The sequence below is a fragment of the Notechis scutatus genome, chromosome 3, assembly GCF_049901735.1.
Source record: "Notechis scutatus isolate UNSWTSFEM ecotype Mainland chromosome 3, rNotScu1.2, whole genome shotgun sequence".
NCBI lineage: Eukaryota > Metazoa > Chordata > Lepidosauria > Squamata > Elapidae > Notechis > Notechis scutatus.
In genome coordinates this window covers 163,602,810-163,629,963 of record NC_142011.1, presented here as the reverse complement: position 1 = coordinate 163,629,963, position 27,154 = coordinate 163,602,810, and the positions used below count along the sequence as shown (strand labels likewise).

At 34.0% G+C, this 27,154-nt stretch overlaps 1 protein-coding gene across 7 annotated transcripts in view; it reads left to right on the top strand.

Annotated features, from left to right (window-relative positions):
- Window positions 1-27,154, top strand: part of ZNF521 (zinc finger protein 521) — a 298,810-nt gene that overhangs the window by 3,590 nt on the left and 268,066 nt on the right. For all 7 annotated transcript variants that reach the window (XR_015748880.1, XR_015748879.1, XM_087961647.1 and 4 more), the window contains one exon: window positions 25,221-25,277. Coding sequence is in view for 3 of the 7 variants with exons in the window: in XM_026670354.2 (XP_026526139.2) it covers window positions 25,221-25,277 (57 nt within the window). In the remaining 4 variants the exon portion in view is untranslated. The remainder of the gene's footprint in view (window positions 1-25,220; window positions 25,278-27,154) is intronic.

Here is a 27,154-nt window from a genome sequence, read left to right as displayed (position 1 = left end):
TGCTTATTTCCAATAGCTTCTCTAAAGAGGAATAATTTATTTGCCTTCAGGATTTTATGGCCAATAAAACTGATTATATTTGTGGGAAGATGTTAAAAGAAATTGGCCTGAACAAAAGCCCCTCTGTCATTGCGTTTATGAATATTATTTTTCTAAAGTTGTTACATGTAAAAAAATATAAAATACTATACATGGATTCCATTTTCTGTGTGAATGTATAAAATAGTTTTTTATCTGTACTTATAGTGCATGAACAAAGAACAGTATTCTAGAGAGTACTGTCATTGACCTAAACAATTAGTTATTTAAATGCAGCACTTAAAACGTTCAAAGACATTATTCTGTTCATTAGTCTCATTAGTCATAATACATGCTAATGCTATCTGATATATCATAATTGATGCAATATTTAGAACATTGTTCTATAAGTTACTCTAAAATCTTTTTTCTCTGTGCAGCTTTATTTTAAACAGCCTCCCTGCCCCAATTTACTTGATTTTAAGCTGCTTGAAATTATTTGAAGAAAAATACAATAAGAGTTTGGTATGTTGAAGTTGTTCCAAAGTTTACATATTCTGCTATCATTGCTTTTTTTTAAAAAAAAAAATCATTTTTCCAATTAGTAATATATTCAAGAAGAATATTTGTCATACTTCAGTATAGACAGTTATAGATAATTTAACTGTGACAGTCCTTTCTAGTTGAATACTAGTATCTGCATCTGTTTAGAACTGCAGTCTTAGTTTTTTCTTTCTTTCTTAAAATGATTAATGCGCAAATCATTTAAAGATAAGCAGGAACCGTTGATTAAAAATGCAGTTGCAAACTTTCAGGGGCAAGATATATTTTAAAAGCTCTCTAAATCTCTGTGTGCTGATACTGAATTAACAAACTTACTCTATTAAGTAGGAATTAAGTCTCAACTGTCTTCCCTTTGCTGAAAAAGAATTAGGAGAAATATAGTATTTTTTTAGAGGGTACCTATCTAATAATTTAATAAAATTATGGAACAAACACCTTCAGGATTGCTGATCAATTTGTTATGATGCTGTAAGAGAAGAAAACATTTCAAAGGCAGTTTATTTTTGTACCATTGATCATTTTTGTGCTTTTGATTTAAAAGTTGGCTTCTGAGCACATGCTTTAAAATCTTAATTAACCACTTTCATTACAAGGGTAATTTATTTTTCTTAGTTTTTTTTTAATGAAAATCTTGTCTGTGAAGTAAAATCTCCACTTGAAAATGATAGCCACTATAAAAACAAGAAGGGAATGCTAATAAATTGTGCAAGGGTACTCAGGTTCTCATGAGGAACTGTTTTCAATAACTTCAGTAACAAATGTTTAAAGCCCAGTTATCTTGAGTTTAAAAGACCAGCATCTACAGGTTGTTTTTATACATGCTATATGACATGACATTTACAAGGTTCTTCCCCCTGACTAGAAAAGAGAATATATTTTACAGTATATTTATTTGAAGAAAAGCTAGCTTCATATCTCATTGTTTAAAAGTTGTCACCTTAAAACTATTTTTTTAAATAAAGAATGAACAAACTGAGCTGTCACTTATATATTAAGTATATTTATAGCAACAAAAAGTCAAGGTGGGCCATTGTGCATGTACAAAATCATTGTTACATTTTCCTAAGCAACAGAGGAAAGGAAGATAAAATATGTCATACCTTTGAAAGAATGGTGATGGTTTTGTAGTTTGGCATCTTCTATGGACTCTGTTACTGTTTTTCTTATTTGTTTTCTTTTAATCATTAAGTGTCTTTATTAAAATAGAAAAGTATTATTTTCAGTCAGGTAGCCAATTATTGTTTCCCTTCTATGTGGAAATGATATTTGATACAAGATAGAGGACATTGTAGTAGTTCACTATGAATACAGTTCTTGATAATGGTTTTAAAACATATTCTTTGAATGTAAGTCCCATTGATTCAGCAAAATTTACCTGTAAAGAGGTGCATTCGCTAAGGAAATATGACCAGGATGGCCATATAAATATACACTTTTAGCCATCTTAGAATATATTCAATGTGCCACAGCATTCATGGAGGAAATTATGAGGATTAAATTAGCCATGTCACAGATATTAACAAGACACACATTTTTAAGGAACTGTCCATATTATTTTAATATCTCCCCTCCCTTACAATGTATTTTCATTGTGTTGACCTAGACACACTTTCATAGATAGCATAACATTACTATATGTGCCTATTCTGGAATAAGATCTGCTGATTTCAATATTTTCATGTAGGTAAGCATGTATAGGATTATAGCTTTCATTTGTAGATTTTTCTGATTTTCAGCAAGAGAAACTGCATCTTTATCACTAGACTATGCTTAACTTGATTGAAGTATTCTGAAATGACTTATAGTAATACATATTAAAGCCCTAAAATGCTTTAGGATTAACTTTCTGATATAATGGCTGTATTTTCTTAACTTCCTTAATGGTTAGAAATCTAGAAAAATGCATCCAGTTTACCATTTCAGATACATGTATCAACACATCACTTCTGTCACATTTTAGAAAGATGTTTGCATAGAAAAGCACAGATGTTGTTACAATATTGAGAATTACACTTTAGCAACAGTGCCTTTCAGAGTGAATGGAATTCAATGACTATTCCATCTTTCTTCATGCTAAATGTTTTTTTTTTCTTTTTCAACCTTTACACAGACAGCAGCTTAGAAATCATTAGATTTTGTAATTTATAGCTTTACATAATCTGTTTGACAAAAATAATTAGTCATTATTAATATTCATCTACCATGATTTCCATGACTTCTAATTTTTTTTGCTCTTGTTCTAAAATATTTTTTCCTGAAAGTATCCAATTTCAAAGCACTGTCTTAAAAGAGAGGGAGAAATAATTAATAAAATTTCACTTGGCTTGTAAACCAGAAATGACTGAGTGTAAGAAGACTGCTGCTACCTTGCTTTGGTCTAACACTATAAGCAAAGTTGCAAATATATATATGAAATTGCATTTAAATACTAAAATTAGAACTTTAAAAAATCCTTAGTTCAGGCAATTATATTTTTTAGTTACTTGTTTACATTTTCCTTGTTCATCAAGAACAAGTTAATTTTGATATGTGTATATGTATATATGTTTGTGTGGATGCATGGATGGATAGATAGATTGACTGACTGACTGACTGACTGAAACTATTGGTGCTACTGCTTGATTCTAAAGCTTTGTCAAACTGCATTAGTATATAGAATGCTATGTAACTATAGCTATTTACTAATGAGGCAAGTTTTATTACGTTGAATATGAAAGTTAGAATACATTGATACAAAATAAAAGTTTTTCTAAAGTAAAATTCCATCATTTGATGAGATATTTCTGTATTTATTTGATTTTCATTACACATTTAGATGCTGGCACCACTGGTATCATTCACCTTGGATCAGGATATGTTAAGTGGGATATAGGATCATTGAGATATTAGATATTTTGGCTTAAAGCTAGTTAAAATGCACATTTTGTCTGAATCATTCTTTACCCTTTTTCTGCAAGTCTTTTGTTTTTGCAGGGTTTGTATTTCACAGGATGAGTGCCACATTTTGCCATTTTTACTGATTGTGGTAAAGTTAACTTACAGTGGTTTTCTACTCAATGCCACAAGGTTCAGTATGGTTTTAACTGCTATGCTGTTTTATCAGTATTGTGGCCCATTCCTTTCTCTAGTTAAAATTCTTTGAACAAATCCCTATCCCGTCTTCTGAAATAAAATACCAAAGCAGAAGTATTAGAAGGAACTATTTTTTTATGTTGTTGATTGTTGAAAAATACTACACACATACGCACACATCCTTACAAAATTATGAGTTGAATATACAGTATGTTGCTGTAAGACCAATACAGTCTTGGAGATACAGACATATTATTGTTAAATACATTTTAAATTGCCAACTAATTGTTGCTGAATATATTAGTTTGTTTATATAGAACACATGTATTGATTTGCAATGTTCATTTAAATTTTTTGCATAGATCTGTACTTTCACGAATTGTGAGAAGTAAAATTTTACATTTTAGTTAAGTTCCATTTCTTTGGTACAAATGTCATGTTATACTACTTGAATTCATGGCATCTTTGTGTTTTGACAAGTTATAAAGTTATTATATCAATATGAATATAGTAATTACTGTAAGTGGGAGAATTAAGCCATTATTTGGTTCCAATATAGTTTTGGATTGAGCATTTTTCAGTATATATTATATATTGGAAAGGCGTTCTGAAACTATGAATGCTTGAAAAGAGTTATATAAGCTTCAGTGCCTGATTTCTAACATGCGCTTCGATTGGGGGGGTGTTACACCTTTTTGTCAGAGGTCCCATTGGAAAGAAAATGTGGGCTTCTATTTCATTCCCCCACCCCACTTCCTTTGGGGCTACCAGGAGCTTAGTTAGAATTTGGAAGCTTTATTTGTTCCTGTTTTATGCTGAACGTTTGTATGGGTAACATTTAAAAGTACCTACGTATACAGTTAGTATAAAGAGCTGAAATTCAAGGATTATAATTTCTTTTTAAGTTCCCTCCTTTTTGTAAATAAATACTAGGAGAAAGATTTTAGGAATAGCTTATGCAAACAAGAATGAAGAGGTTTAAATGAAAATCCAGACCTTAGAAACGTGGCTACGGTTGTGAGTTTGCACAAATGCAAGAACAAAATTTTCCTCTAATTTTGGGCAAGCATAGGTCTTTAGCATGTATTACTTTTCATTGCAACACTAAGTAATTATGCTAGTTTAGTAATTATTAGAGATGAAAGAGCCTCTGTAAGATGTGAATCCTAAACTTCAGTAGCTTTACTTTCAGATAGAATAATGATCAAGCAATAGTTAGCCATATGCCTGGGGATTACCAAATAAACAAGGGAAAACAAAAAAGGGGACTTGATCTAAATTTTTGGAGTTTCCTTCTTATTAAACATTCACCTGCATTATTCAGCTTTCCTATGTTTCATACAAAAAAATAGTGATTTTGTGCTTAGGTGTGATAGACAGTTCCAGCCCTTTTGGATTGATGCATACAATCCAAATTATGCCATGGTTCAGAAATACAAACACATGCATCCATTTCAGAGGTTGGCAGAGCTGAGGTTGGCAGAGTTTAATATATTTTTAAAATCTTTTCCTGTGGCAACTGTATTATCCTTACTAATATTTAGGCTGGGGCTACTGAATAGATCAGACACAGAGAACTTTAAAAGTTCTAAAACATAAACTTTTTTTCCTTTGTTATAGAGAACACCAATCAATACAAAATTAAAGATAATTTCATTTATTTTTAACAGAACACAAACTGTTGTATGTCAGCTAGCTAGACTTATTTATTAACCTACTTCCAGTACTACAGACTAGCTGGCAGTGATCTCTAAGAGTCTTAGGGGGTGACTTCTTCCTCTCTTTCTGTTTGATTCTTTCAGATGAGAAATGAGCAACATGTAGATCTTGTTAGGCATGCTGCTTAGGGCTGATGGGAATTGGAGTTCAATCTATTGCATTACATTTCCCCGTGTGCAGCGCTTATGCTTAAATTCTAACTACCAGTTCAGCCCATCACTTACAGTATTCATGTTTGTTACTGTTCTCAGCATTGAGGGGGTATGAATCAAGTCAACCCTTTATGGATATTGTAGACTTAGAAAGTCCTGAAGGTTTGTAAGATAGTCAAATATGCATCTTGGTTTTAAAATGTTTGTTCATTCATTGTTAAAAACAATATTCTCTTCAAACGGGAGCCGAGATAATTAGCGTGATGGGGTTTTCCCCCCTAAAATTACTTCTCAAACATCGCTTATGGCTACTGAAAAAAATTAATACATTTTATTAGGCCAAATGAGAATTAACAAATTAGATGCAACTTGGTTGTCAAGATGCCTCCTCAAATAAAAAATGTCAAAGCATTTATTTTTAAATGAAATTTTAACGTTCTTTGATGAAAATGTGAGATAGTTGCCTGATAGTACATATTTCATCTTCTCTTAATTTCTGTTTAAGCACTCATGAACTACAGGGAGGACAATTCCTTCAAATCAAATAAATGCCCCAGGATTCTTCTACAACAATGGTAATCAATTTAATGCCCTTCAGGTGTTATAAACCATGGGGTTATAGTCTCTAGGGCAACAGGCAAGGAAAGGTTGCCCTAAATTTTCATATGATCAAAACCCAATGAAGTTGGATGGGTCCTTATCATTACATTGGGCAATAATTTGTATAGCAATTAATTGTTACTTTGGTTTTATGGTTCATTTGACTGGTTACTTTTGTACTTTTCACTCATTTTTATTATATCCAGCTGTTTGTCATACATATTTGTATTTTATTAAATATATTTCATATATTATCAATAGGTGTATTAAAGCATATTATTTGAACATTATATTTTCATTATTTAAAATACTAAGTTTTAAATTACTGCTAGTTATTTTTTAAAAAATTTATTTAACTTGAGTAATTGGTTTATGTTGAACATTTGAATTTCATGAACAGTTAAGGGTAAGAAATCGGTATGTGTATTAAAAATGGGTACGTATGAAAGAAATGGGTCTATAAGTTGAAAGTTGGAGATAAAAAAGAAAAACAATGAAGCAATAGACTAAAGAATAATTATAAAAAGATAAAGAGTCAAAGAAACAATAAGGATTAACCTTCTGGGAAGAGGACAGGGGAGTGATGGCTTTCTTCTACTTTTGTTCCTCTTTTGATCCTACTGCTAATAACTATTCAATATAGCTAAGAGCCTTTGATAACTTGGTTTGTAAATTTATCCCAATATTTTTCTCAAATAATAATATATGAGAAATTTTTCCATATATACATACATAGCCAGATATGAGATCTTTGGGAATTGTTAGGCCTCTGAATGGAGACAGGTGGCAGCTGGGAACAAGGCCTTTCCAGAAACATTTAACAATTTAGAGGATATGTGTTTATTTTCTCAGGCCTTATTATTATATATTCCTGATTTTTCTTACTGATAGGTTTATTCTTTTAACATTAATATTTTCAAATTAATTGTTAGCACACCATTATAAGCAATCTCTGAGCTGCCAGTGTTGATCGTGGACTTTGTATTGGAAATCCTGGTGAGAATATTTATGGGCCGGAACAGGGCTGGGCAATTAATTTTCCCAAGGGACCACATGAGGAACTGGGACTGTTGTGGAGGTCTGAACCAATAGCTCCCAGCTGCACTCTTCCCACTCTCCCACAAGGCAGTGCTTCGGCTGTGGCAGCACTTTTTCTTCTCAACCTCCTGGGGTCATCGGCTGACTAAAGGAGCACAAGGCAACTGTGCACAGCCGGACTTGACTCAGCTTCCCCCATCCCCTCCAGTGGGCTTCTTACATTTGATTTCCAGTTTCCAGTTGACCACACATGGGCCAGGTAGAGGAAGCCAAAGGGCTGGATGTGGCTCAAGGGTCATAAAATGCCTAGATCTGAGTGTTTCGAGCTCAAAGCAATATGACAATTATGAACATATCCCATGCATACCATAAGGAAAACCAATGCTTCATTTGATAATTCATTCTGAGCAGGAAGGCATCATTTGAGTGGTTTCCAGATTGTCATTAGTAGATCTTCATCTGGTTGGTTGGATTCAAAGATGACTTGAAAGATTTTGGAATTGGCTGCACCAGTGATTTCTTAATATCTGTGGAATAGGGAGGACGATCAACACATTTCCTCTTAATGCCCTCTTTTTCACAATTAGTACACAGATGAACTGCTGAAGGTAAAGCAGTGAGGTATATGACTAGATAAATGCCTGGTATTTGATAAAATACAACATAAAATAAAGGTAACAAAAAATGGTTTTTTTTTTTTTTTGGGTGTAGATTCTATACTCCCAAGCTCATGGCCTGCTGAGTTGCTTTAATTGTGAAGGATATGAATCACATCCCACCTCCTATTCTTAGAGGCCTATTACATAGGTGGTGTTACAATACCTCTCCTGAATTATTGCCCATATTAGTTGATAAGTTGTAGTTATGAAGTTACTATGTATAACTTTAGTTAATAATAAAATAATAAAAAGAGGAAGATAATAAATTTTCCCTTTTAAGGAAAATAGAATTGCTCTTTTTTTTTTTTTAAAGGAGACAATTATTAGACTCTTAAGAGGCCTGTCCTGCATCTCTCAGAGGGACAACTATAAGCCAATTTTTAATCCTTCCTTGATTCAGTAACGTAGTTGAGAATGCTGACTTTTCAACTTGGACAAAAGCAGATAATGTTGAGTCATTTCAAACTGGTTTTAGGGTACAGAGTGGAGGCTACCTTGGTTGGTCTAATATTGATTGTCTTTGCTGATTGACAGGAGTGTTGTTGTTTAACTTCTTGACAGCTTTCAACAATACCAACGATGGTACCTTTCTCGATTGCCTGAGAGATTTGGCAATGGGTTGCACAGCTGTGCAGTAGTTTCATTCCTGTCTCTTAGGTAGACTGCAAATGGTATCTCTTGTAGACAGTTGCTCATCGAAATGGGAGCTATTGTATTTTTCCCCTTCGAGCTCTGTTCTGTTTCCTGTGCTCTTCAGTATCTACATGAAGCCACTAAGGGAGATCATCAGGAAATTTGGAACTACGATAGTGGCAAATATCTGTTTGGAACTGGTTGATATCTGTTTGCTGTAGTCTGCCAAGTCTATTTCTCTATGACAGGTTCAGGAAATGATATCGTTTCCCTGAATGCTTGCTTGCAGATAGTAGTGAGCTACATGGAAAATAAAAAATTGAAACTGAATCAAGACAAGACAGAGCTTCAGATTGCAAGTGGTCATAATTCCAGAGGCTGGGTAGATTTGCCTGCTCTAAATGAGACTGCACTGTCCCAGAAAGAGGAGATAAGCAGTGTGGAAGTACTTCTGGACCAAAATCCCTGTTTGTTTCCCAAAATGAATCAAAGGACGGAAACATCTTTATTAGCTTCTGTTGATATGCCAACTATGTTCCTTTCTGCATGTCCTTGTTATCCTGATTTTAGTAAGGTACTCTACCTAAGTTTTTAATTAGTCTGGAAACTTTAGGTGGTATGCAACTTGACAGCTAGATTAGTCTTGAGTACAGCAGAAAGAATACCTGTGCCTTAAACACTGAACAGAAGGCCTCTTTGTTTGGGGCAAAATTCCAAGTAATGGTCACTACCTCTTGGTTAGCTTGGGTCCATGCTATCAAGTCCATCAGAAAAAGCTTTTTTATATATGAACATCTGAGGTTTGCCGATGTACCTATCTTGCAGAAGTTAGAATCAAGTCTTCTGTGTTGCAATCTCAGTTTTTGGGAATTTCTTTCCTGAGGAGTTTTTTCAAGCATCCTTACAATACATCTTGTTGCACAGATTTTAACTGTTAGTTTTAATTATTAATTTTGTTTAATTGTTTTTTTAATTGTTTGATTGTAAACTTGAGATACTTTGATATTCAGCACTGTACCAAGTTATTTAAACCAGTCAGTTCAATAAATCTACCAGAGACTAAAATGTTTACAATAATATTTCATAAAGAAGAGAATTTTTTTCTTCTCCATGAGAATGAATGTCTTGTAATTCTGACAAAAGCATCTATGTCTCATATTAATTTTGCTCGTATTAATTAGCATCCTAAATAAGCATTGCTTCTAAATAATCTATGGCTGCCTAATAGTATTTGTCACTCTCATTTCATATTTAATTTAGGTGTGTGCAATTTGAATCTTAGCTTTCTGCATATAATAAATGAACAATTTAGTTGGTCTTTTAGTTGCCTGGCAGTGGCTTGAACAGCAGTGAAATTACCAAAATAGGCTCACTGGGCTGTGATGCCATTTTGCTTGGATGTTGTGGTAGGTTGAATTTTGACTGTAGTCATATGAATGAAGTAGCATTTATAATTTGTAAGAAATTATTATTTTTAAGCATGTGGTTCAGTCTATGGAATTGGTTACGATATAACTTATATAAATTATATTAAATTGATATATATATTTTCTTGCTTAATTGGTAGTCTTTGTATAGATGTCCACTACCTTTGATTTATTTCTACTTCTGGAAATAGTTACAATGACTTTTATTTGAGTTGGCCCTTGCAAAGATTTGCATAATGAAAGCATTATAGTTTTGTGCACAGAGTTCCTACCTTTTGTAAGGCAATTAACATTTCTAATAATAGGTGTTATTTTCAATCTTTGAGAATGGTTCATTCAACTACCTCAACATATGACCTTTTTTGATTCTTTAATATTATTGTAATCAGTTAATTAATTTGCAGTTTGGTTAAAAGCAAAGCAGCTAGTTGCTTGAAATATCTTTGAGCCTAATGAGAACCCACTTCATTTATGCAGTTAGTAGGAATAATATTTGGGTGGAATCCAGGCTGTGTTTGCTGAAATACAGTAGCTAAAGCATTCTACTATTTGATTAAGTCCATAGAATCTTCATAGGACTTGAATATACCTAATTTTCTCTGCTCTGGGAGAACTGGATTAAAATTTTAGTTCAGCTGTGAAATTGTTGGGTAATTTTACTTAACCGCTGTTTTTTAGTCTGGAGAACATCTGCATGTTTCAGCAGTCACTATAAAGGAGAACTTAGTTATATTCTTAATTTCCTTTGTGAAAATTTTTACTTGGCAGGTTTGTGCATAAGAAATAATGTTAGGCGCTCACATATACTTACACTGGGATATGAAGTTTTGTCTGAAACACAATTTCCTCTTGTTATATTATGTATCCATGACATAGGTTTGGATAAACACTTTTTATTGATAGCTATAAAAGTTGTTTGCCCTTTCCCAGCTTGATAATTGTAAAATATATTGGGCTTCAGTTTCCACTAAGTGGGGGAAAGCTGATATAGTGTATGATCTTATCTATTAATTTCCACTAATTTAATTTAATTGTAATTTATTAGATTTGTAAGGTTGCCAAATTCAGAACAACTTTGGCTGGTGTACAATATTAAAAACAGATACAAGAAGAAATGACAAGGAAGAATTGGCATACTCTCACAGTAATGAGTTTCTTTTCTATTTGATTTATATTTATATACTTTTTTTCATTCAAAAAATAATTAGAACACCTAGGAAAAATAAGTCATGGAGAAATAGTAGATTGTAATTTACAGTAAACAAGTTGATAATGGGAAGCCTTCCTTGGTAGTTGTGCAAATCTTTAGAACTCAATATTTTGAAAATGTATACTAGAGGGGCTACCATATCTTGGCTGGAAAAATCTAGTTTATCAGCAGAGAGATAGAGTAAATTATATTTCTTTGCCACTGTTTTGTCTCAATTTTTCCAATCCAAATATGATGCCTTTTGTGTTCTTATAACCTGTAAAAATAATTCAAGCAGCAACAAATTCTACTAGGAAATTACTGTTTTCTCCCCATGTGCATATGTAGAGAGCCATGAGCAGCTTCAGAAGCAGCATACAAGTTGAAAAAAATGAGGCTGCTTTAAACAGTTGGAATGGAACAACTTGCCACAGCCAACTTGCTATGGCTAATTTACCACGGCCAACTCACTGCAGGAAAATTCGCCATGACCAACTCGCCATGAGACAACTCACTGGGGGACAATATAACAATTCTCTTTAATCATTTAAAATAAATAAAAATATTTTAATTTTTGCCATTCCCATTTCATTATGTCTCTCCTTTTGCATCTTTTCTTTAATGATTCTATGCCACCATTTCTTTCATATTATTGTAACTCTTCTCCAGCAGCAAGTTGTTCTGAGATGAGTTGGCGAGTTGTCCTGCAGCAAGTTGGTTACGGCGAGTAGGCCGTGGTGAGTTGACCATGGCAGGTTGACCATGGCGAATTGTCATAGACCCTTAACAGTTTGGAAAGAGGTACCTTGCACATCCTAAAGCCCTTCTTTCAAAGGATTTGCACAGGCCTAGGCAGTGGAGATTTTTTCCCACACAGTGGGTGCTAAAAGAGAGAAGGGAGTCATCATATGAGCAGCATGATAGAGCTGTTACTTAAACTGGATATATAAACACTGTCTAAACAATTCATCAAAAATATTGATTCCAATAATTGATAAATCACGGAAGAAAGGTTTTCAGTAAGCTGAAAGCTTCAGGGGATGGAGCATCTCTTCTTCCTATATGTTCTATTCATTTTAAATGGTTTCTTTATACTCTGTGTTGTATAAAATAGACACAATGGTTTTTTTTAAAGGAAAGGAAAATAGAGAACACAGCCAAAACATATAGCTTGTTGTCATTCTTTAACTGTGATGGAACAAAAAAGAGCATTTCTTGTGTTTGACAGACCACTAAGAGGAAAAAAGAAAACCAAGGACTCCCAAGATACCACAAACAAACAAACAAACAAACAAACAAAGAAAAACCCAGCTAGGGACAAACATGTATAAAATTCATAAAATATGGTGTTAATTTCTCTTGTAGAATGTCTTCTTCAGGGCCAGACTTCAGGGCCATTCTAAAATAATACGATAATGTATTAAATTCCATGCAGTGCACACATTTTTGTTTTTTTAGCTCATGATTGTCCTTATCTGTAGTTGTTGTTTTATATTTTTGGATCCCATTTTCCTTTTTTACTTTATTTTCACAGGATGCATTTTGTGAACATTTGCTAGCAATGACCAACTTATGTAATGAGTCATCTTGTAGACACAGTTCTGGAGCAATTTTTCAAAGGATGATGTGATAGTTGAGTTTGACATGAAATTAAATGTATAACAGCAAATATTAACTGCAATTTTCTCTCTTTTTTGATATTTAAGTAATATAGGTATTCTGTTTAATTTTTATGGCCACTCATATAATGACCCTGGCAACAACAAGAAAAATAAAATAAAAGCAGGATAAATAATAACCAAAATTTAAAACATATCACTTTCTTTTCTTTATTGATTAGCCCTTGGGCCATATCAAAGTGCAGAGTTCCAGACACAAATTATTACTAAAATCTGATAAAAACAATTTAAAATTGAATGGGATAAAATACAATTTAAAATGAAATTGGAATAAAATACAATAATTTAATATGCAGACAAATAAAATATGATAAAATTATATTTTGGCATCACCCCTGCAATCTACCCCAACCAGTCCCACATATGCTGATCTCAACCAAACCCTTTTGCTTAAGAAAGAAGGGAGTCATCATATGAGCAGCATGCTGTGTTAAATGTTTTCAGATTCTGGCCACGCATAAGGTAAGTTGTTTTGATATGGGGATCCGAATGGGTCATTTGGTATGTAGACCAAGGTACCTGTCTCTCACCCTTTTATACAGGCAATAGTCAAATAGGATGTGAGCCAGGTCTTCTACTTCTGCCTCTCTGCAAATGCAGAAATGTCCATTGTAGAGTATAGAATGGAATCTCCCATATTTGACCACTGTGTCAAGCTGTTTGAATCTCGCTTGCGTAAATATCTCCCCAAGATGTTTTGGCAATTGTAACTTTAAATAGCTATCTATTTGAAAAGTACATTTGTATTTGTTAAAACGTGTCAGTAACTTCATGAATGAGTTGGCTTTCTTGGAGATTCAGTATGCAAAATTTAATGCAGTTACCTATGCTTATCAAATAAAGGTGAGGTAGTTAGAAAATCTTACCAAATAGACATAACCCCGATATAAAAAAATTGGATTATATTCAGTTTTTTCACAAGGAAGTGAACATTTGGAAATACTGTTGAATAAATATGGTTGTACTTTATATATGATATTATAAAGATTTCAGAATGAGAAAAACAGTATTATTTAAGCTGTGTTTCCCTATGTTGACAGAATCTAGATATTGCATATCCTTTATAAAAAGCAGTTCTAAGGGATCCAGCATTTAACTATTCCATAACTCTATAGACATGATTGTATTCTGTTTTAGCTCTATTCTGGTTTTTCTGGGTGTAGGCAATTGAATAGGTTCCCAAAGAATAGGTAGGCATTTGATTGCATTTCCTCTGTGGCTCTGGAAGAACTCCAGTAAAACTCAGTTGAATTCAAGATCCATGGCTTTTATACGTGATGATACCTCTCATGGCAAACAATATTTCTAAATTATCCTGTTTGACAGCAGTGTTATGTCATAATTATGACATTCTGCCAGTTGGTCTGCATATAAGAAAAATGGAAAAAGCTGCAAAAATCTTAAGCATTTGACTTAAGTCCTTTGAAATTGTGAAGCATGTATTTGTTGTGTGTTAATGTAGAACAGATATTTGTAAGATGTAATTTTGTGCCAATAGAGAAATACAGGTAGTTCTTCTTTAGTGATTGCCTCATTTAGTGACTGTTGATAATTACAACTAAGAAAAAGATAACTTTGCAACCAAGCTTCACATTTAAGACTATGTACTTTATGTACTTTTTACACATCTATAAAGCAAAAGAAAGCTGAAGTAGGCACAATCACAGTTTCATTTAGCGGCTGCTTTGCTTAATGACTGACTTGCTGGTTAGAGTTGTGCTGATGAAATGAGGACTACCTATAGCTCAAAATGTATAATTAATTAGGCTGCTTTTAAAACTACAGAGACTTATCCAGCTAGTCTCTGAGAACCAGACATGATTCAGTGGAAGAAATAAAAAAGACCTTTGGTTAGAAGGCATATTGCATAATAATTTATCACAATATCACGTTACTTTTAAATGTTATTATGTTCTATTATAGTACAAGGTACAATGTATAGAAAACCTTACATTGTGAATGTGATCTTTACTGATATATTTTTTTAAAGGACGTAATGTACTTCAGCCAAGATGTTACACCTTTTCTAAATATTAAAAATATTAAAAAGAGTCCCAGAAATATTTTTGCTACTGATGGGATCTAATCAAAAGCTTCCATTGATCCTTTTAATTATCAAAAGATTGATAAGGAAGAGGGTATTGTTTAAAATATTTGATTTTATCCCAGGTAGGGATGAATAAGCTATATCTCCCATGTTTTCTTTTTGCAATTCTTGGAATTCCATCTCAACAAAACACGGATGGTGAAAAATACACAAAATCTTTGGTATTCCTTCTCATAGAAATATAACAGTATAGAGAAAAATCCTAACTCAGATTAAGGAGGAAATTATCTAACCATGGAGAGCTAATATGCTGTAGTAGATAAAGCATCAAGGTAGAAACGGAGAGACTATGACTTCTAGTACTGCTGTGGGCACAAAGCCAGCTGGATGATCTTAGGCTAGTCAGTTTCTCTCTGTCTTAGGAAGGAGACAGTGGGAAACCATGTCTGAAAAAACTTATCAAGAAAATTGCATGGACTTGTCCAAGCAGTCTCCAAGAATCAGACACAATTTAACAGAAGAACAAAAAAATGACAATGAGAATTGCCTGCTTCCTGATGTCTTGCATCCCTGGAGGTTCAGGTAAAGATTGGACACCCATTTGTTCAGGATAGTGACCAGGGTAGGATACCTGCTGGAAATAGAACCAGAAGACTAGAATACATTCTAGTTCTACTGTAGAATCTATAGAAAAACCAAAGGGGGGAAAAACAGTCTACTCGGAAAACCAGCTCTCCCCCTGTCTATGATATGGCCCCATCTACTTTGCAGCCCTCAAGCCATCCAAAAATTAGTGTGATCCTTGTTATCAGAAGATTGCATATTTTGATTAAGGTTTTAAAAATAAGCTTCAACATCTTAAGTTTTGAAATGGATAAACAGCCAGTCTTTTTCTTTCAGAAGTGATACAGTGATTGTATTATGTAGACAAACCAGGATTTTTAGGGGATACCAAAATGTTTTTGAGACCAATCCCATCACTAACATTCTTCAGTAATTTACCTGAATATAGATTATCCTAGTCAGTCTGTTATATCAGGAAAGACTTACATAGTACTGACCTCAGCTCAAATTGACAGTGACAGTTTTGATTTGAAGAACATCATAAGGCATATACCTAATAATTCACAGCAATTTCAGGACTATTCTCAGGCCTAAAACCAAGAATGACAGGTGGCGATTCTTCCAAACTGAGTTCTTTATTGTCTCACACCTGTAGACAATATCCTGCCAGCTTGAGTACTGTACTGTTTGCATCTACAGTATACTCTGTGAGCTATTAAAGAGGGATTCACCCTCTTTCTCTCATACAAATTTGGACTGAGTTCCCTCTTACACTTCTGAAATGTACCACCTTTCTCCTGGAAATCTACCTCCTTAATTGTGAACGTAATAACGTTCACATCTCTCCAGAATATGTTTAACCAAATGTCTACTAAGTGCCTCAATCTCAGTAGGATTCAGCTTCTCTTTATTTGTCCCCATCCAACCCATTACTAAATTCAGACAATTTAGCACCTCTCTATTGTCACCTGTGTCTGATGATGACATTAAAATATTGATGATACCTCCTTCCAGATTCCTAGATGTATTCTCTTAATAGCTTTATATAGAGTTGCCTTACTCATCCCGGGGCTCTGCAGGTGTGTTGGGACCAACTTTGAAATAAAAAAAAATAGTCTCAACAAATCTTGGGTTACCAAGTTAGGAACAACTGATATAAATGTTAGTTCATGGCTTTAAAATGAAAACTTGAGGGACTCCATATCATGTATCCAAACAACAATCCCTTTTATGAAAATTATGCTGTCCCTAATATTATAAATGTATGATCTGTGCTGTCATGTAGCTTTTTTGATTAAATTCAAGATTGAAACTTTTACATTGACTAATGTTAAATAACCTAAAGGTCTTCTGGCCTTCAGAAGTCTTTCATTTCCAATAATAAGTGGCTATGGAGGAGAAGCTTGTTTAATGACAGTGCTCAATTAACACGTGAACATTCTATATCCTTAGAACAACTTCTTGGGAGAGGGGAAGGAAGACACCACTTAAATTTCTGAACTATAGAGAGTGCCCAGGTTGTAGAAGCCTCCAAATATTTTTTGAGTACATTGTGCAAAGCAAGAAAAGAAGAAAATCCTCCAAGGAGGTCCACTCTCTGGTGGCTTTCACTGTTGATTAACGTAAAATAAAGTAAAGAACATTATTAATAATATTTAAATAGAAAAATGTTTTTCCTCTTATTTAATTTCCTGGTATCTGGGAGATTGTATGTTTCAGAGCCTATTTCTGAAATATATCCATTTGTCTTTGAAGTGTTGAGTGTGCACTCAGTGCTTGCATCTTTTACACCCCTAGGCAGGACAGCAAAAATGCATAAAAACCATCCAGAATTTATAGTGATATATAGATAGTAAAATAATGGCATAGAGATACAAATTCTGTTCTGACTGGGTAGTTCTGTAAATTGTGTATCGATTATGTTGATACAACTAGTGTCTCTTATTACTTGTCTGCTGATACTGCTCAAACATGCTGATCGAATGCTTTTTTTCCTTTGCAAAGTTTTATTCTAGTGGGAACAGTCATGTAAAATGAGTAAGATGAACTTTTAATTCTCATGAACCAAAGAGTTTATAAGACAACTGTTTATTGAACTATAGGAAATGCAAAATTCAGCCACAAAGAAATGTTATGTTAAGTCTAACTCCTTTTCTCATATAGTATCTTCTGTAACTTTTGTTCCTGAATTAAGCTTACTTTACTTTATGTTCCTTAAGGAAACCATTTTAAAAAGGATTCAGAATCAATAGCAATCTATTTTTATAGTTTATTTTGGGATATGTGGCTTCTCTTACTTTTTTTAACAAGCTGAAAAGTGCCACAGTCATTCAGGACAGTAGGTGTCTTTAAAAAATTTATTAACCTGCGCTTGTGTAAAAGAAAATAAGACTTTTTTTTTTCAATTATCCAAAGCCTTTATTTTTATTATAGCTTGTAATAGCATAAATGCAATAAATCACATCTTTTGTCATCTGTAAACGATTTTCTTTAAGAGTAAATGTGCCTTCTTATTGTGTTCTTGCAGATTTATATTCACTGCTTCTCTCCACCACTCTTCCCTTTCTTGAGTCTCAAGTGTACGTCTCTTAAGCTTGGCCCTTATATAAAGAGGCATCGTAATCAAAAATGGAATCTGTGACTGTAGAATGAATTTAGTTTTATAGGTTTTCTTGGTAGTGTTCAAAGACCTTTTTATTTTGCTCTACATATCTCTGATTAAATTGAGAGAACCTCATCTTTCACTGTTTCAGGTAGCTGTTTCAGGTATCAGTCATTTCTTGCTTTAGAACAGCGGTTGCCAACTGGTGGGCGGTGACCCACTGGTGGGCCGCGAGAAAATTTTGATGGGCTGCCGAGAAATCTCACCCCCAGAGCATCCCCCAAAGCAATTAATCCAGGCTGCGCAGAAACACAAGGCTGTGCCGCCCACATGGCCCGCGGGAACCCTCCCCACCCACTCACTCCTTACCCGGCAAACTTGCCTGCTAAATTGCTATTTTTCCTTTTTGCGACCATCATCTGTTCTGCTGTGCCGAGAGATTTAGATTAGCTAGGAAGCAGGAAATGGTTGGATTTCTTGCTTTCGAGCTAACCCAACCTCCTTTAGGACTGAAGGTTCTGTTATTCAGTGCAGACTCATGGCAAGCAAATTTTATGTGACAGACTAAGCTAGCTAATGGCAGATAGATAGATCTCTGAATGATTCTGTCAATCTGCCTGCCTGCTTTGCCTGATTTTGGGTAAAAGTTGCTCTATTTTTTATTTTTTAAAAAATCAATATTTACATACATGGTGTATTGTGAGTTAATTTTGTGAGTTTGCTTGCTCGCAAATTTTATGAATTTGCAAGCAAATTTTATGTGACATACTAAACTAGGCAATGACAGATAGAATGAATCTGTGATTGATTCTATGAGCAACTCAATCTGCCTGCCTGGCCTGATTTTGGGTAAAAGTTGCTATTTTTTTTTAATAAAAAATTCAATATTTATATAAATATTTATAATATTTACATACAAGCCATGCCCAGCCAGTCACATGAGGCCATGCCCACAGAACCGGTTCGTGGTCCCTGGGATTTTAAATTATGAGTTTGGTGGTCCCTGAGGTCCAAAAGGTTGGCGACCCCTGCTTTAGAATAATGGGTGGATATTGTCATTCATTCATTCATTCATTCATTCATTCATTCATTCATTCAATTTCTATAGCTGCTCATCTCAATCAGTGACTCTGGGTGGCTTACAATTTCAAAAGTATAAAACCATCAAAACAAAAATACTTTAAAACAATAAAGAACATTATGAAAACAATAGAAAAAACATCCAAACGAAGTATATACAGCAGCTGAGATACTTGGCCAGGTAACAGTAAAACCAGAAAACAGGGCCCTTAACACATGGGCCCTTAATACATTCAGCATCTCAGGTTTGGGAATACAGCCAAATTTTTAAAGCCTTACAAAAGGCCAAGAAGGTTCAAGTCACTGTAGTCTCCAAGGGGAAGTTATTTTACAGATCAGGGGCTATTGCAGAAAAGATCTGTCTTCTACTCCTCACCAGTTGACATCCTTAAGCTGACAGGATCTTTATTCAATCAGCTTATTTTGCTTACCATGTCCAAGTGATACAGTTTCCTTTTTAAAAAATAAAATTCTGGAAGCCAAAGATGAGGGAATGGCTAATTATATAATTGTATCACCGACGTGGGTATGTTATTTTCCTTTGGGGGGAACGTATGGGACAAAGTAGATGTATTAAGTGTTTTACAGGCTCAATATTTTTGTTTATTTCCCATCTTTATTATTTTTTTTACAAATAACTCAGAGTGGCAAACAAAACTAATATTCCTTCCTCCTGCTATTTTCCCCACAACAACCACCCTTGCAAGGTGGGTTGCACTAAGAAAAGGTGACTAGCCCAAAGTCACCCAGCTGGTTTTCATGTGAAATATGTGTGTTTTGCCCCCTGTTTTTACAATAGAATGAAAAATCTGGTAACAAAAGAAAATAGCTTTGCTGCTGAATTGTAGCAATACTCCGGGAACTGCAATTATTGAGACCCAGCATTCACTAGGTCATTTCAGAACAGTCACCATCTGTCAAGGCCCAACATATCTCAGAAAGTTGTTATGGAGGAAGAACCACTCCATGCAAGCTCATTGAAGAAAGGTGGAATATAAAGCTAGTGGATAACAACCACACCTTTTATACAGTTTAATATGAAAAGCTACCTACCTAAGATTTCAGGGAAGTGGTAAGCAAAAAAAAAAAAAGAAAAGATATATGGACTCTGTGAAAAAAGTCCCAGAATTCTCAATTCTAAGTTGTCTTTTTAATCTTTCAAGCTCTCAGTGTTTCCCAATCTTATCGTGAATAAATGGAGTGGGCCATTTAGTTTCAGTCTCCCATAAGTTTCCCACTTGTGTGCATAAGGAACAACATCTCTAATACAATCCCAAAGGTGCTTTTTTGTATCTCTAATGCAAAAATAAATCCTGTTACATTGCATTTTTGTGCAGAATTCATCATGAACGATCCTTTTCCTTTCCAAGTCACACTGTTGAAGTTGGGCTCCACAGCAAAACATCCAACAACAACAGCAGCAGCAGCAACAACAATAATAATTTATTAAACACAAATGCCTTCTGACTTTCCATGACTGAACAGTTCTCACATATGTGAAAACCTGAGATCCAAACCATATTCCCTCTGTGGACATTTATATTGTACTTAGGGAGATTGGCTCTTCAGTGAAGTCATCAGCAAGGCTTGGGAAAGGGTTAGGAGTTTTTTGAGCTGCGCCTTTTTGGTTGCTGCACTAGTTACCTATAAGTTTCCAAACTTGATACCATTGTTATCTTTAGCTTTACATGGTGCTGTATATTTGGAAGTCCATCTTCAGAAATGATTTTTGTCATCCTATGAAGTCATCAAGAATGCTGCTTAGAGTGGTGGTAGTGGGGAAACTGGACCAGAGTTGGCTTTCTCCATAGTTGTTTCAATGCTCTGAAATGTTTTGCCCCAGAAATATGCTTTTGTTATGCAAATTCCAAATCTATTGATTTTTCCATTTTTACCAGCTACTTTACTTTGTCACAACAGAAATAATGTGTATTCTCTATTCTATAGTATACCATTTATGTCTTGGCCCTGAACAAATAAATGTTCAGTAATGGAGTTAGCAGCATTGCCATCCAAACAGAAAATGCTAATGCTTCCTAATCATTATTTTGCAAGGGATTTTGTGTTGCAGTGAGATTAAAGAAGCCCTGATAAAGGAAAAGGTTAGATGAGCTATGATGCAGCACTTGAATGTGTTTTAAGAGTGTACTTTCTCTCATCATAGCTTATCATTTGCTTAGCTTTATCATTTTATTTAATTGCATTTCTTCAGTTTCATAGAGCAAGGCATCAAAAACAGGGGACATGGCAATTTTGCAAAATATTGGAACAGCATTTTGCAGTTGCTCTTAAATTATTATTGCATTGCTTATGAAAAACCCACTAATGAGTGATATGTTTAATAAATGCAAATCAGGTGGATATTCATTTTAATATAGTCACTGAAGCAGATATTGTGTCATGAAGTAACCATCAAAGTGATAATAGAATTTTGTGAAATGATCCAGGATATTCATACTCACAAGGGTGTTCCATAAATAGATTTTTGAGACAACTGTATGGATCTGCATAAAACTTCAGAAAACTAACACAGTTTCCATCATTGCTATAGAGAACAAGAAATTACAATTCCTCCCTTCTCTTCTCCCAATTTGAAAGCCATTTTTGGCTTCAGGCAGACATATAACTTCATCCATCATACCAGTAAGACTGATTATCTCTGAACTGTTTGGTGTTTTTAATTAACAAGTATCAGTGATTAGGTAACTATTGTAGATGGAATTGCTAGTAGGCATGCTGTTTGTTCAGCAGTGGTTGGTAAATACTACAATATTTGCATTTCATTAAAGTGTTTATAGGACATTTCTATCTCTCTAAAGTTATTTGGTGTGCCTTGGTTAAGAAGTGACTACAGTTCAGAGGACATTTCAGTTTGTGAAGAAATTACAGATATGCTCTGAAGTATTGTAGAATGTAAGAAGTCCTTGAGCCATTTTTTTCCTCTTTATTCCACAATGAGAGAACTGTGTGTGCTTTCCTTAAGGCCCTCTTTGCAATTCTAAGTTCCAAAGATAGCAACACTAAATTATATGAAAAATACAATTGGTTTGTTGGAAGCAATTTGAATTATTTTTAGCCCGTAGGATTGCACATTCTGATTTGTTAATGTTTTATACTGTATTATGTTTCTCTCTGTGTTCTGTTTAATATTTATTAATTTGGAACAGTTAGAACTATTTTAGCTAATTAAAAAACACATTAACATTCACAACAAACAAGCATAGTAAGTAGTGAAGTTGACAGAGCAGCTACTCATGATAGCCAGTCATATTCTGATTTTATCTAATGCTATAGTTTTGAGATTTTGCTTCATAAGCTTCCATCGACCAAATTTAGAAAGTAAGCATAAGGCTTTGATTGATCTTATCATGTGCTACAGAATTCACATCCGTCGCCACAGGTAGGATGCTAGCACCACAGTCACTATTATTAAGAATTTGTGGCATTGTCAGGTTGACTGCTGAGCTCATCCTGCAGTTTGTGTTTTTTAAAGGGCTTTTACTCCCAATATCATGGGGGGATATGTTCTTGTCTTCTGCAGAATGGCCACTCAGAAGAACACCTGAATTGACATTTTTGGCTAAATCTGAGCTATGTCGAGCTTTATATTTGTTTTAAGCTATTCAAATTGAAAGTACACACAATTCAGTGGTTTTTAGAAATAGATGTTTCAATTTAAGTATGCCTTAAATATTTGAAATATATTTATGAGTTCTTTTGTTTTATGGGTACTATTTTCTCTGTAGCTATTTAGCATTTATAATTCATAGTCATTATAAACATTATTTTTTTTATTTAAGTGAATAGTTCATTTATTTAACTGAATAGTCAGAACAGAAAGCTGTAAAGACACTTGCTTTTCTTTTTCTTCTACATCTCTCAGGTAGGTAAGAATTAAAGTCATTATGATAATATACTAAGCTTTGATTTTCTGTTTCAGTTACTTAGTAGAAAAAACATTAAGCCTAATTCCAAATTGATACCCCAAATTCATATCTCTTGTCTATTAAGCTTCATTTAATATACATGCCAATTTTCTATATTTGAATGAAATGGCAAAAATATTTTGTTATAGATTTCATGAGGAAGTTTTAACAGAAGAGATAAAAGCCTGACAGCCTAAGACTAACTTTGCCTCTTGTTCAGAACATCCATAGTTTGCAATTATGTTCTGAATCAAGTTTTGCAGTATTTATTAAATAAATTTAAGAGCTTCTTATAATTCAGTAAGTGATGCAAAATATTTCCCCTGACTCATTCCAATACTATTAGTTGTTATCCTGTTTTGTAACTGCCAACTGAAAAAGAATAGAAGAAAACATTGATTGAGTCCAAGAACTATAAGTGAGTGAAAAGTAAAAGCAGACTTTGACATTTACTGGAATATTGGAATATATGGCTGACTGCAAGGAAATAAAATACATTGTTTTCCGCTTCTGCAAATATGACCAGAATGTCTTATCCCATCTACTAGCATTCATCCCCTTTATGTCTCTCGTCTAAAATATGGTTATTAAAACATGCTGCTTTTTTTTGGGGGGGGGGGGGGGAGAAAGGTTACCTGAGGGCAGGAAGCCTTTTAATCAGTGGTGGGGTTCAATTTTTTTACTACCGATTCTGTGGGCTTGGCTTGGTGGGTGTGGCAGGGGAAGGTTACTGCAAAATCCCCATTCCCTCCCCACCCCACTAACCTGCTTTCCGGCTCTGTTCTCCTGTGCAGGGCAACAAAAGAAGAGCCAGCTGATCAGCCAGGACTCAGGAGGCAGGGGATAGATGGGAGGGGGGTCAGTCAGAGGTGGTATTTGCCAGTTCTCCCAACTACTCAAAATTTCCGCTACCGGTTCTTCAGAACTGCTGTTAATAATTTAGGCCTCTTTGAGGGAAGACAAATACAGAATAAAATATTGCAGGCATATGTGTAAGAGATAGAGCTTGTATTACAATATCATGATACATTGTCATTTTGTAACAGCTTACTTATTGAATTAACAGTTCTGCAAAAGACTACTCTTAGCATTCTCAAAATACTGCTACACTTTCATTCTGTTTACTAGATATTAGGGAAGAGATTGAGAATATGTTTCAGACTTTATACCTGTCTTTACTACCATCTGGCAAACATATTTGATAAGGCCCATAAAATGAAAGCAAATAGAAGGGTCAAACACATATATACAATGGCCTAAGTAGGGATTGACTGTATGTACTTTCTAATATTCTAATCATAGGTGGTAGGCAATCCATAGGGGAATCTGTCTTATCTAAATATTGTGAATTATTTTTCACAATACTTGATATAACTTTCATATTGATAGATTATTTCCCCTTACATGCTTACTTTCTATAGAATATTACGCTACAATTCAGTAAAAAATGTATCAATTAAGTATATTATAAAATAACTCTGCGAGTTATAATTATTATCACACATTATCTCATTGCAACTGTGTGAAAACACCGGTGTAGGTAATTTGTGTATGTGTGTGTATGAATGTATGAATAAAATGCCCATCCTGACTTTGTGACTATTGCATAAATCCTTTGCTTTAATATTGGAAAAGACATCCAATATTCTACTGTCTATGCAGATTAGTAGGTTTTGTGCTTATCTGACTGGTGTTAAAAAGTAATGTTCTTTCTTTACAAATTGCTATGGTGCAGGATTCTGGTTTTACAACCAACTGTCAATTACCTCGATAACTTCAGTACAACGAAGCCGACTTTAATTCAGGCAAATTGAAAGGGTTACTGGAATGAGAAATCTGCACTGATGTGGTACATTGAGTAGACAAGTTCTACATTCAAAGTTCTACATCTTTTGATTTAATAATATTTGGATTAAGTTTAAAATTGTAATACAGTTCCAAATTTATGGGTTAAGGTATTACTTCTTGGTACTTGTGCTAGCTGGATTTTTCAAGTAAGAATAAGTTTTGTGGCAGTTGCTTTAGCCAGGACTGATTTTTCTTGTAATATGCAACATTTTTTAATAGTTTCAAAGATTATTCTATATTTGGTTCAAATTCCTTTTAGATAATCTTGCACCAGGCAAGTAAATTTCTTCATGAAAAGGAATGATAGCTAAAAACAGAAAGAGGTGAAACATATGTTTTGGATATTTTAAGACATTAACCTTACTTACTTACTTTCTTGTTTATTTTTATCTTTCCCTGACAGTAGAAGAAAATGAATCAGAGGACCAGGAAGCAGTGGAACAGTCAGCAGTGCCGACAGGTAATTTCCATGCCAACCATCATGTTTCTTTGTCTTTCAAAAACATGACATATGTTTGATTTGTTCTCTCCATGCAGAAAACAATGGAACATTTAAAGGACCTCTGAAAGTGCCTTTTTTGTAAACATGAGTTCTCTTTCAGTTATTCAAAAAGAACATTACATAGAGTACTTATGTTACGCTTCTGAAACAGATCTGTGTACAAATTAGCTATTTGTTGATCTATTTTCTAGAAGACTGAAATAGTGGAAGTTTAAACATGGAGTGTGAGTTTATTACAAGGAAGCGGCAAAAGAAGAATAAAACTTACTTACATTGCTCTGGCACATGCACATTTCTGGATTGTGGCCAGGCGTTTCTACAGTCTGGTTACTTTCACAAATAAGCATGCAGTTTAAATCCTAATCCACTGATTCTGTTAGCAGTCATTGAGCCCTACATTTAAGTCACTGGGAGTTGTGCAGATAAAAGACTTAGTTCAGCCAGCAAGATTTTAGGTTGGAAATTTGACCTGTTCATTATAATGGGGGGTTAATAGCATGTTGCTTCTTATAACAGCTTTCTTTAGTTTTTGGTTCTGCTTTGAAAAATAATTGTGCTATAGTTCAGGGACAATTAGGTTCTTTAGTTTGTTTGATTAGTTGTTCTGGAAATAATAATTAAATATTCTTTGTGCAAAAAAAATGTATGTTTTATTGTTATTGGTTTATAGATTAACATATAAGGATCTCAGTAATCTTAAAAAGAACTACTACTGTTTTAATTGTGTTTTTCTTACATTTAAGAAGCTAAGAATACATATTGCAATTGCACAAATGTGATTTCCCCAATTAGGTGCTTTCATCATTGCCAGTATAATAATCCCAAACAACAGAAGACAATTCTTATGCCTGCTGGGATTAAAGTCCATTTAAAATCTAACATATTTGGACAGCTTCTAGGTCAGGGTATCAAACTCGGGTCATAACGTCAATGTCACGTGACATATTACAATTCTCCCCCCTTCGCTAAACCAGGCATGGGCATGGCCAGCGCATGACACATCCAGACCATGGGCTGAGAGTTTGAGAACCCTGTTCTAGGTGAAGAAGGCTGGTAGATCAGGATGGATGATTCTTTGGTAAAGTCATTTGGAATTAAGCAATTAGTTATGTAACTAATTAATGATTTTCTGCTCTCAATAAAACTAGATTCAGATCCAAATTTCTAGAATATTGTATATGTTATATTTTCCTATTGTAGCAGTCCAGTAGAGCAGAGTAGTTGTTTAACTACATAATTTTTAAATCTATTTTATATATTTATATAACCGATTGGAGAAATGAATTTTTATTTGAAACAAAACAGGAATTTTATCTGTGCAATTATTGTGAGGGTAGGAACCTATTTTCCAATGTGTTTGTCTTGTCAGTTTTTAAATATCTATTGTAAGTGATATCATTCCTTGTTGCTATTTAGTTTTAAGTATTTGCATTAAAATATAACTGACTGTTTAACATGTAATATAAGATTGGTTCAACTGTCAAAAAAACTATGCTGCACAGTATACATACACATTCAATAATTCATATTAGAAAGTATTGGCCTTATTTACTTCAGGTAATAATATTTAAGTACTATTAGAAATACCTCGATGGGATGAGTGAAAACTTTAGAAAAAGTAAAAAGATTTATCAGTTTATTATTTCTTTTATATATCTCTGTCATCTCTATTTCTACCATTTCTATCCCTATTCTATATGTCTGTCTGTCTGTCTGTCTATCATCTATCATTTCTCTCTTTCTCTCTTCCTCCCCCTCCACCTCTTTTCACAACACACACATATTTGTAAAATAAATAATAGTTAAGAATCATGGAAGAAACAATATATCATTAT